This window comes from Lethenteron reissneri, chromosome 3 (genome assembly GCF_015708825.2).
Source record: "Lethenteron reissneri isolate LAM-NWPU_2019-01 chromosome 3, ASM1570882v1, whole genome shotgun sequence".
Classification (NCBI taxonomy): Eukaryota; Metazoa; Chordata; class Hyperoartia; order Petromyzontiformes; family Petromyzontidae; genus Lethenteron; species Lethenteron reissneri.
In genome coordinates this window covers 12913473-12925549 of record NC_083781.1, presented here as the reverse complement: position 1 = coordinate 12925549, position 12077 = coordinate 12913473, and the positions used below count along the sequence as shown (strand labels likewise).

Below are 12077 nucleotides of genomic sequence, written 5' to 3'. Positions count from 1 at the left end.
AGGCCGGTAATTTGCCACATCAACAATTTCGGAGCACCTCAAGACGCGCGCCTTCACCGCGTCATCGTGAGCATTACTGACTATCAAGTGCGCAATTGTCACACATAATTGGTACTGTACTTGCAAATTCTACCCCCTCCTTATCAAAGTGTTCATGCAGCCTGCAGCAGATACCGCTTGACTCCACCCACTGGTCTCACTCTGCCACTCGTCAATCTCAACGCCCACCCTTGCTTTCCAATATAATGCAATGCCCAACTTTCAACAATCGGTAACTTCGTGTATCAATTTAAGATTGTTCACCGAGAAACATTCTTAAAAAACAGATTTGTTTGTGTCGAATCTCTTTCGCACCGTACGTAGCCAACCGTGATAAATCGGTGCGGGGACAGCACAGGGCTCCGCGATATATCGCAGAATCTCAACTAATCAACTAATCTCTGTGGACTGTCTGTACTAGAGTTTCCTTCCACTCAAACTAAGAACCCGAGTGAAAGTCTTGGCTCAATGCAGCCAGCCTTTTTGGACATTAACAAAGAAATGTGTACGACACTTTGCCGTTTAGAAGCGTCGTTGCCGAGAAACGTCGCCTATTCTCGATTTTTTTCCTTCTACCCGCTCAAGGCGGTGTTGTTGACCAGTGTGTCGAGTTTCTTTTTGTTTGAAACTTGGGAGGTTTGCGTCGACCGCCTGCGATTTGTCGCAGCACAAAATGCTTTGGCGAGACCGACGGTGAAGAGGAGAGGGGGGGGGGGTCACATCTTGGAGGTGACGAGACCGGCTCGGACCGCGTTGAAATCGTTGGAGGAAGTCATCCAGGCGCCGCCATCGGCGACAAGCGTCGAGCCCGTGACGTACGAGGCGAGGGGGCTGGCGAGGAACAGCGCGCAGTGTGCCATGTCCGTTTTGGTGCCCGCACGCCCCAGCGGCACGGAGGCGAAGGGATTCTGCCCCTTCAGGTGACCGCCTGGAGAGATGAACCAAAAAACAACGGCCGCGTTGGGTCAGTGCAGAGCATTTACTCTAGGCTGGCGATAACAGTACTGTTTGCGTGTGTGTGTGTATGTTTTTAATATTCGTGATGCAGACTACTAAATAAACGTTGCAGTGCTTTGTGTAACGAAGTAGGAAAACCTGACGATGTCTTGTGTACAGCTATTCATTCCGGGAGTAATTTTTGTGCAACTTAAAGTTGTCCTCGGTGGTTACCACACCCCTGCATCATCGTGCGTAACACGGAAACCAGGGGCAGTACAGCAACATCCGTCGTTGTCGCGTACATCCAAACTCCGCCGCCCCCACCAACCCGCACTGATGAGCGTGGTGGAGTGTGGTCACATGACCGAAGGACTGCTCACTGCGGAGTGTAAATCCTCCGCCACCGTGAGCCACTCACCAAGCCGCCGCATGCCCTCCGTGCCTGAAATGGGCCCCGGGGCGAGGCTGTTGATGCGCACCTTGTCCGGCCCCCACTCCACCGCCATGTGCTTTGTCATCGCATCTAAACAAAAGTCACACGGCCACAAGCGTCACTACATTTTCACAAACAGCCTAGTCTCGTTAAGCGAGGAGTTCTTTCTACACGGATTCGCCATCACGGGCAATGCGAATTTATATCCATTTGTTCCCAAAACGAGCCAAATGTTCGCTTAGCGAGCAGAGAGCGATCGATCGACATGCGTCCAGGTGTCACGGTGCGCACGACAGGTGTTAACACGGGAGTCGATGTTAAAACTATCCTTTTAACAAATGTTCGCCAACCGAGCAATTTTCGCGGAGCGCATCTCGCTCGCCAAGCGAGACAAGCCCGGACAGACACAGTCAATGCAATCACACCGACCACACCATGTCCATGTCACAGCCCCTCTAGCCAATCCACCGCTGGATGAGGGCTACCCCATACCGTGAGAGCTGTGCAGGTTATATTATTTGGCCGTGCTGCACCGCGTTTGCGAGTACGGGTTGGTGAAGGCACAGCATCAACGTGGGAGCATCGCACAGTGCAGTGACAGCAACTGAGTTTGCCTTCACTGCCCTCTGCTGCCCACAACGTAGCCCTGCGTGCATACATACATAGAAGCATGCGCTCACACCCACCACACACTTCATGGGGACACCAACCAAGTAAAAAGCCGCCGGCATTAAAGCAGAATTACAACGGCACGCTTTGCCGAATGTCTTGGGAGATCGCCGGGGTGAGGTTGTTTTGCGACGGTCATGGCGGAGCCGCTGTGGAGAGGCTCTCTTACCGTTGGCTGCCTTGGCTGCCCCGGCGTGAACCTGCAGCATCTGTCCTCTGTAACTGATGGTGGCGGAGATGTTCACAATCACCCCTCCGTGCTCCTGGTGACAGGCACACGTGCAAGAGCTTGCACACGATTACACAAAAAGATAAAGGTGCTTCCCAACTCCCCCATGAAGCCTTGAATGGACTCTTGAGCCAAGTGTTGTTAGTGAGCACCTATTAAGGCCGGCATGGCAAACAAGGGGGTGGGTGGTCAGCAACATGTTTACACGCCGCTCAATGTACTCGTTTTAAGGCTGAGTCGACCTAAGAGAGGCCCAAGACCAGTTCAGATATTCATCACTGATGTTAACCGTGAGCGGGAATTGAACTTGGGTCACCGGCTTCGTAGCGCAGTGCATACATACAAATTCACACATTCAATTCTCACAATTATATTTATTAATATTGATTCTTAAGGCTCATGATATTACATGGAATCGCATGTGTCCGAATCAAAAGTTATTCGACGTACGCAAAATAATCTGAAAACTACTTGCCATTACGTTGAGGTGAATCGCGTGAATGTCCACAGGCGTTGCAGACTGTGTGCATTTGATGGTTAATAGACGAGCAGTGATAACCAGGGCTGCCAGCCAGGTTCGAAACAAGTGGGGAATGAGCGACCGCCGGGCTGTTCTAACCATGACCTCCCAAAACAAGATACGAGTGTTTGTTGTTGCAGTCGACAAACATTGTCAGCCCTCTTTGCCTCTCGTGCCCAGTTGTGACAGTTTATTGGTGCCCAGTGGACTTCATCCACTGGTTATCGGCATCCAGTTCATGGTCTTAAATGCTTACGTGACAATGGAGAGTTCTAAACCAGAAAAATTATAAACCAGAAAAATCGATATCGTGTTCGCAATATTTGTTTACATTTAGAAAAAACAAATCGCGTGCATTGTCAGTATAAACACAAATACATGATATGAGCAACTAAAAATACATGTTCTTGGTTCTTTCGGTAAAGTCACGTAGAAGGGAAATAATAAAATAATATAAAAATTCTAATTTTCACGACGTTTCGACTGCAACACAAGCAATCATTATCAGGTGTGAAATCCACAGCAAGAAATTTTTCTTGCTGATTGCTTATGTTGCAGTCGAAACGTCGTGAGAATTTGTATTGTTTTATATTTGTATTATTTTATTATTTCCCTTCTACGTGACTTTACCGAAAGAACCAAGAATATGAATCCCTGCAGTCACGAAAGCTTTCTATCAAAAAATAAAAACACATGGATGGGTAAGTAATCACAAAGATTGACAGACTTGTCAGACTTGATTTGAAGCTTTCGTGACTGCAGGAATCCATACTCTTTGGTTCTTTCGGTAAAGTCACGTTGGTAGAAAAATAAAATAAATCACGACGTTTCGGGCCCAACACAAGCATCCGTCATCAGGTGGGACGGACGCTTGTGTGTATTTTATTTTATACCTACGTGACTTTACCGAAAGAACCAAACATTGACAGACTTTTCAGACTGAAGTATTTTAAGTAACAGAAAGGTACAGCCCTTTTTTCAATCGACTGCTGGGTAAAATTCTCCCCGTGCCGTATTGGCCACGATGGTCGCATGCCCTTGCTGCAGCACGGTGGTCAATGCAGGTTGAAGGATGGAGACAAATAATCGGTTCAGAAATTACCACTGATGTTAGCTGTGGCCGGGAATCGAACTATCATTGTAGCTTGATTGATAGTACAGTGTGATAACCATGGCACCATCTCTCCACTCTGCAGAATACATTTTATTGAATATGAATAAAAAAAATATATCCTAACACGACTACAGACAGCACTCAAACGCTGCTGGGCAGATAGATTGCGCAGGCTTACGTAGTTAAAATCCAAAGGCAATCCATTCCGATGTCGGATTTAAGTGCTGAGGAATTAATGACAATAATGCGTGCAGGCATCATTGTAAGGCAAGATTGCCACCTTTGAGGTACAAAAAGACTGGGATATATCACGGAAAGAAGAATATCTCAACACCGTAGGAGGGTAGAACTATAATACATGTGAATGCATGGCTGTAGAGTGACATTATAAAGCAATTAAAAATACACTTGGCTGGAATGTTCTGGGTAGACTTACAGATTTCCCAGGACAAGATACTACACCAAACATCACAATCCTGGTAAAACCCACATCAAGGCCTCACAGTGGCGAGATGTTAACTACCTCGCCTGGTATACAGAAGGTCGTGGGTTCAATCCCGACCCTGCGTCTGCTGTATATTTTGGATTTTTCTCCGGGTCCTCCGGTTTTTCCCTCCACATTTAGAAACAAGCGTTTAGAGTATTTGTCTGCTATAAATGTGCACGTGACAAGCAACTTCATTGAACTATAAATTGTGGCCAGGTAGGCTTTTGTTAAAGAGCAATATATAGCTGAGTGGGCCTTATCTGATATAAAACAAAAATAAAACGAGTATAAAAAATGGTTCAAGTGGCAGCCCGACTGGAAGGCGGCTGGTGTGTTTGCAGCACGATGTGGCTGACCTTGAAGCAGCGTCGATAGAGCGCCAGGCTGCTGTTGAAGGTGCCCATGGTGTCGATGTCCATGACTGTGCGGAAGCCCTTGGGGGTGAGGTTGCTCATGGGGCACACGAAGTTTCCCGCCGCGTCTGCAGTTGCCCGCGCGCACAATTTGAACGAGAACAAGTGGCGGTCCGTGAGGAAATGCTATCCCACCTTATCTTCTCCTGCTTCGGGTTGGATGAATAGATGGTTGTAATGTGCAAGGAAATGCATGATGGTGATTAACCAATGTCGGGCTCACACCAGACCAGTTCTCCAAGGAAGCCGCATGGGCTGCGTGCACCCGTCTGATGGAGAAATAGCTGATATTGAATCCACTGTCAGTGCTTTCCAGTTTCTCAGTTGGTCTCTATGCGAGTATGAGTCTCTCTATGGGACTCTATGGGTCTCCACGAGAGCTGCCACTAATCATCGCATTCCAGTTTCTCACAATGTCTCCATGTAGCATCAATTGAACTATAATGGTCTCTAGGTCTCCATTTGAGCAAGCGCCAATTAAAAATCCACTTTTAGCGCATTCCACTTTGTGAATTCACCTGCATGCATTTCCACCTGGGAACAGTCGGAGTTTGAAGCCTCCTCTAACTGGAGCCAGGAGCTGCTCGTGCAAACACGAGAGGACATACACAGGCACCTTTCCTGCAGTAATTTGTTAGATTTCTGCGGTAGTTTTATTTATTTTTACAATATTTTAAAGCACCAATATTGCAGCGGCAGCAGCATTTAAGAATCAAACTCCACCAATATTACAAATGCAATAGTTTCAGATTGGCGGAACTAGGTAACATTTTTGGGGGTCAAATTTTGCACAATGCCGCCATGGGACGTGTGCCATGCCTCCTACTACGGCTTTGATGCTGGCATTCGAGAGAACTTCCATATCGCTGCCATATTTTTCAGAAAAATGCTTTGGAAATCACATTTTTTAATCCCCATGTAATGTTTTGCCATGGAGGAGATAAAAAGAAGAAAATCACTGTTGACGAGGATGTGGATGCGGGGGAAGCGCTCCAGGGCGAGGTCGAGGGCTCGCTCAATGGAGGTCTCATCCCTGACATCAAGGGTCACGGCCACGCAGCTCTGGCCAGTGGCTTGCCTCAGCTTGCGGGCCGCCTTCACCACACGCGCACACACAGACAGCGAGCAAGCACCGCTTACATGGAAGGAATCGCCTCACAAGCACAGTCAACACCGGGGTTCTTCTCCTGGCTGCCCACGGGGCAGAGGTCGCAACCGGGTACCCGATACCCGTCCCTACCCGATACCCGGCTACCCGATACCTGTCCCTACCCGATACCCGGCTACCCGTACCCGGCCGGGTACGGGTACCTGTGTGCGACCCTGGTGCGGCCGGGTACCGTTACGGGTAGCCGCACGTGACTCACCCCAACCAATGAGTCAGAAGGCCATGAGTCACTGGTAAGTAACCGTTTGTCACTCATTTCCCAACGTCTTGTCTCTTCTCACAATTCAAGTTCCTAGAATCAACCCACCCGCGCCTGCAACATGGCTTCATCCCAGAGGTCGCAATTGGGTTCCCGATACCCATACCCTACCCGATACCCGGCTACCCGTACCCGGCCGAGTATCGGGTAGGGTATGGGTACCTGATTGCAACCCTGGTGCGGCCGGGTACGGGTAAGGAATCAAAACCCGTTTGCGACCTCTGCCACGGGGCAGATGTGTTTTGTAAAGGGAGTGTCCTGCCGAGCTATGGCCCAGCAAGAGATATGGTCAGAAGCAGGCGAGATAAACAAGAGAGATGAGCTGGTGATGAGAGATGAAGGTTAATGAGATAAAAGTGAGATATATAAGAGGGAGATAAGAGGCGAGGTAGATATTATGGTCGCATGTACAAATGAACTTTGACTTTACGATGCTACGTGACATAATATGCTGGAATGAAGGAAGGATGATTATGATACAGTGATCTTCGTGTGTCACTCAGATAAACACCTTACAGGCAGACATGCTTACCTCTTCCACCCGCTCCTTGTTTCGGCTTGCGATAATGGTATCACAGCCATGTCTGCATATTTGAGCACAATAATGGAAAGGATGACAGGAGAAGCAGTTGAGTGAAACCATCTATTTGCCATACACAACACTTGCAGTCTGTGGTGAAGACCCCGAGTCCATGGACTCTACCCTGTCTACTTCTCTCTCTCATCTGACTCCACTCCACTGCAGTGCTCTCCACTCGAGCAACGAAACCTTTTCTCTTGTCGAACCTCCAAATCATTGTTTTTCTTTGTGGAAGGTTGTCCCTTCTGTAGTCTTGAACTCACTACAACCAGCCACCCGAGATGTTGACCCTGTTCATTCCAAGCTCCAGACCTTTTTATGCTCTGCCCATGACTGCCTCTCCCTTAAATAGTAATTATATATATACACACACAGACACACAATTTTGTCAGTGATGTGCATCAAACTGTACTGCATCTTGAGATTCTAATTATCTTGTGTGAATAATGGATTTCAAATCCTCTACGCTGGCAGACACAAGAATTGTAATGAACTGCATATGCTCGTAAAGACGAGAAGTTCAAATACCTCATGAAGAGTTCAGCAATGCGGAAGCCAATTCCAGAACCTCCCCCAGTGATGAACGCCACCCTCCCTCTGGAGGACACATACACAGGTAACAAGGCATTGTCTTTCACAGGAACCCTACAATGAGCCACAGAATCATCGACCGCCATCACTTTTTTTACTCACTATGCAAACATCAAATCATGCGTGCTGAGAATTGATTGTTCGCAATTTAGACAAATTACACGTTTATGCAAATGTTACCTTCAGGCTAATGGAATGAGGCTGAACGTACGAGACAGACGATTCACATAAGAGCACAAATTAGAGAAAAAGAAATGATTCTTGACTCACATCGTGACCCTGGATTGCAACAATTGATCCAATCGTGAGTAACATTCTATTCTTTCATATGGTCAAATGAAGAGCAAATATTAGAGTTTTAAATGACTCAGCCCTTCGATTGCTTTGTGGTTAGGATGAAGTGTTACATGTCTGCTTGGCTGACATGGTACATGAGGCTGAGTTAAGAAGGACTAAGCAGTGGAAGTGCATTCAAAAATGTGAAAATGTGGTGAGCCAGGTGACTGGAGGATGGGTCTGCAGAAGATAACGTGAGAGTGAGGCATGTTAGTGGAGTAAAGTGAGACTCATCTAGTGAGATTATGGAAGAGTGGGGCTGAATAGGAGATGACACAACACGGAAACTTGAGCTCACAAACAGCAGCACGGCGCGTGACTCCCGTCCTGCCTTACATACCATCTGACCACCACAGTGCATGTACAACGCTCTCAGCCTTGTCCCTGAAAATTAAGTCACGGCGTGACGTTCGTGGGAACAAGCGAGACTCATTGAGTCGGATTCCTGGAGGAAAGTAGGCCTGTAGAAGATCGATCAACGGTGAGGCATTGCTATTGGAATAAAGTGGGACTTTGTGGCCCAGATTATTGGAGGAAAGTAGGCCTGTAGAAGATCGATCAACGGTGAGGCATTGCTATTGGAATGGAGTGGGACTTTGTGGCCCAGATTATGGGAGGAAAGTAGGCCTGTAGAAGATCGATCAACGGTGAGGCATTGCTATTGCAATGAAGCGGGACTTTGTGGCCCAGATTATTGGAGGAAAGTGGACCTGTAGAAGATCGATCAACGGTGAGGCATTGCTATTGCAATGAAGCGGGACTTTGTGGCCCAGATTATTGGAGGAAAGTAGGCCTGTAGAAAATCGATCAACGGTGAGGCATTGCTATTGGAATGAAGTGGGACTTTGTGGGCCAGATTATTGGAGGAAAGTGGGCCTGTAGAAGATCGATCAACGGTGAGGCATTGCTATTGCAATGAAGCGGGACTTTGTGGCCCAGATTATTGGAGGAAAGTGGGCCTGTAGAAGATCGATCAACGGTGAGGCATTGCTATTGGAATGAAGTGGGACTTTGTGGCCCAGATTATTGGAGGAAAGTGGACCTGTAGAAGATCGATCAACGGTGAGGCATTGCTATTGGCATGAAGTGGGACTGGACGAGCAGCGTTACTTCAGCAGCGTGGGGCTGTAGAGGTGCGTGTAGCTTGGCAAGCAGTCGTCCGTGTCCACATCAGCAGCTGCGGCAGAACTCCACTCGTCGTGTTGAGACATCGCGCTGCACGTGTCCTGCAAGCAGCAGCCCTTCTCGGATCTAGACAACGGCAAAGATCAAGGTCCATGAAGCAAGCTTTGTTAACTGAAACTACTTTTTTGAACCGGTACCTGGGCCTCCCCCTAGGTCGACTCAGCCTCAAGTGAGAATCAAAGGCGTGCGTGGTTGCTGGCCACCCCCTCGTGTGTGCGCCACGGTGCCGGCCTCCACACGCGCTACCTCGCTCACGGCCACTTGCCCCGACGGTCCGTGAACAAACACAACAACAGCAGCAGCAACAGCAGCAGCAACAGCAACAACAACAGCAGCAGCAGCAACAACAACAGCAGCAACAGCAACAGAAGCAGCAGCAACAACAACAGCAGCAGCAGGGTGTGTGGACAGCACGAGAGGCGCCGTTCGTACTTCGTAGTTCGCACGGAGCAGCACGAGAGGACGCCGACTTCGCCTGTTGTTGGTGGTGGTGGTGTAGGTGTTGGTGGTGGTGTTGGTGGTGTTTGTGGTGGTGTTTGTGGTGGTGTTGGTGGTGGTGTTGGTGGTTGGTGGTGGTGGTGGCAGCAGTGGAGGGGGGCCCCGAGCGGCAAGCAGCGAGTGGACTTCGCACTCTCTCGCCCCTGCGTGGCGCTGCTGCTGCTGCGGAGTGTGTGTGTGTGGGGTGTGTGTGGGTGCAGGCTGTGTGGAATGTGTGTATTGTGTGTATAGTGTGTAGAGTGAGTGTGTAGAGTGAGTGTGTGTGTGTATTGAGTGTGTGTGTAGAAAGTGTGTGTGTATATTGTGTGTGTAGGTAGAGTGTGTGTGTATGTAGAGTGTGTGTGCATGTAGGCAGTGTAGTGGTTAGCGCGCTGCGCTAATGAACTTGGCGATTCACGCTCACGGTCAACACCAGTCAACACCAACCGGTACCTGGGCCCCCCCTAGGTCGACTCAGTCTCAAATGAGTAACTGTGGCGGTGTGTAGTAAAGGCGGACGGGCGTGGTGCTGGCCACTCACCCCCCTCGTGTGGGGCTGCTACTCGCTAACAGCACTTGCCCCGACAGTCTGTTAAGGCTACACGGGGGAGCTTTGTTTTTGTATGTGTGTATGTACGGCGTGTGTTGAATTTATTTCGTAGCGTACGTAGCCAACCGTGCGAATCGCAGGTGCCGATGGGGGTGGGGAGAGAACAGCAGCGACAAGAAGAAGCAGCAGCCGACACGAGATGAATGGTGTCTGGTGCGAGGTTGCTGCGTGACACAGCGTGCGCTGCAGGGCGCTGTGACACCACGAGTGGACCGGGAGACGCCGACAACCACACACACACACATCCAGACACACACACATCCACACACACACACACATCCACACACACACACTCCCACACACACACACTCCCACACACACACACTCCCACACACACACACATCCAGACACAAACAAAGATCCCCCGTATAGCCTTCACAGATTGTAGGGGCAAGTGCTGTTAGCGAGCACCTATGAAGGCCAGAACGGTACACGAGGGGGTGGGTTGCCAGCACCACGCCCGACCGCCTTTGTCTCCCTAGTGGCGATGTTTACACCCCGCACCAGGTACTCATTTGAGGCTGAGTCGACTTAGGGGAGGCCCAGGACCGGTTCAGATAATCATCACTGGTGTTTGCCGTGAGCGGGAATCGAACCCGGGGCGCCAGGTTCGTAGTGCAGCGCGCTGACCACTACACTACCGCTCCCCACACACTCCCACACACACACCCAGACACACACTCCCACACACACTCACACTCCCACACACTCACACACACTCCCACACACACACTCCCACACACACCCCCAGACACACTCCCACATACACACACACTCACACACACTCCCACACACACACACTCCCACACACTCACACACACTCCCACACACTCACACACACTCCCACACACACACACTCCCACACACTCACACACACTCCCACACACACACACTCCCACACACTCACACACACTCCCACACACACACTCCCACACACTCACACACACTCCCACACACACACTCCCACATGTCACCGTATCCTCCCGATATAACGAGACCCACTTTGCTCGCGTGTGTGTGAGTGTGTGTGTGAGAGTGTGTGAGAGTGTGTGTGAGTGTGTGTGTGAGTGTGTGTGAGAGTGTGTGAGAGTGTGTGGGAGTGTGTGAGAGTGTGTGTGTGAGTGTGTGTGAGAGTGTGTGTGTGAGTGTGTGTGAGAGTGTGTGAGAGTGTGTGTGTGTGGGAGTGTGTGAGAGTGTGTGTGTGAGTGTGTGTGAGTGTGTGTGAGAGTGTGTGAGAGTGTGTGTGAGAGTGTGTGAGAGTGTGTGTGGGTTAAAGTGACCAGAGTTGTCTAACTTTATCGACACCGAGCACAAATGTTGTTCTGCTGTTAACGAGACGGTAAGGGCTGTAAACCTCAACGCTCAGCCCCTCCTCGTGTCACGGCATCATCACCAGTCCCAGCTCCGAATCTTTATGACTGGAGGATGGATCCCGACGAGCTATAAAAGCTCTTTTGTCACAGAAGTTCCAGTAGGGGGCACGGGGTCAGAGCGTTAAAACAGTCAACAAAAAATAACGATAGAAGTGTAAAGCATAAGAAAGGTAAATAACTTACAAAAAGTACCCTTGGTTCTTTGGGTAAAGTCACGTAGGTAAAGAGAATAAAAATAAAAGATAAAAATAAATAAATTAAATCACGACGTTTCGGGCGTCTGTCATTAGGCAGCCACAGCAATACAATTGCAGAGGAAGGGGGAGGAGCCACGGGGAGTGTGGGGGCGGGGCGGGGGTGATGCTTGCCACCCTCCTCTGACCCACGCCCCGCCCCTACACTCCGCTTGGCTCCTCCCCCTTCCTCTGCAATTGTTTCTTGCTGTTCTAGATTTGAAGCTTTCGTGACTGCAAGGATTCATACTCTTAGTTCTTTCGGTAAAGTCACGTTAGGTAAAAAATGAAATAAAAATTAATACAAATAAAATAAAATTATTTTTATTAATTTTTATTTCATTTTAATAAAAATAAAATAAAAATTGTTTTATTTTTATAAATTTTAATTTCATTTTTTACCTACGTGACTTTACCGAAAG

General features: G+C 49.0%; 1 protein-coding gene across 2 annotated transcripts; it reads right to left on the bottom strand.

Moving 5' to 3' along the window:
- Window positions 1-17: 17 nt before the first annotated feature.
- DECR2 (2,4-dienoyl-CoA reductase 2) lies at window positions 18-11742 on the bottom strand. Of its 2 annotated transcripts, none has more exons than XM_061558804.1 (9): window positions 11606-11742; window positions 8888-9028; window positions 7379-7447; window positions 6803-6854; window positions 5803-5938; window positions 4787-4911; window positions 2250-2343; window positions 1397-1501; window positions 18-967 (listed from the first exon to the last, which is right to left on the bottom strand). In XM_061558804.1, exons 2-9 carry the CDS (start codon window positions 8986-8988, stop codon window positions 756-758), a joined length of 894 nt encoding a protein of 297 aa, XP_061414788.1. In that variant the 5' UTR covers window positions 8989-9028; window positions 11606-11742; the 3' UTR covers window positions 18-755. The 2 variants fall into 2 exon arrangements, with proteins under 2 accessions (XP_061414788.1, XP_061414779.1); XM_061558795.1 differs by lacking the exon at window positions 11606-11742 and adding an exon at window positions 9395-9600 and having other exon boundaries at window positions 19-967.
- Window positions 11743-12077: the final 335 nt, after the last annotated feature.

Excerpts from the sequence above, each read along its gene's own strand:
- DECR2 (XM_061558804.1), bottom strand. The coding sequence starts at position 8,988 with ATGTCTCAACACGACGAGTGGAGTTCTGCCGCAGCTGCTGATGTGGAC. Across the intron at positions 6,855-7,378 it reads ATTGCTGAACTCTTCATGAG|ACATGGCTGTGATACCATTA; the intron begins GTATTTGAACTT and ends TCAAATATGCAG. Across the intron at positions 2,344-4,786 it reads TCTATCGACGCTGCTTCAAG|GAGCACGGAGGGGTGATTGT; the intron begins GTCAGCCACATC and ends GCCTGTCACCAG.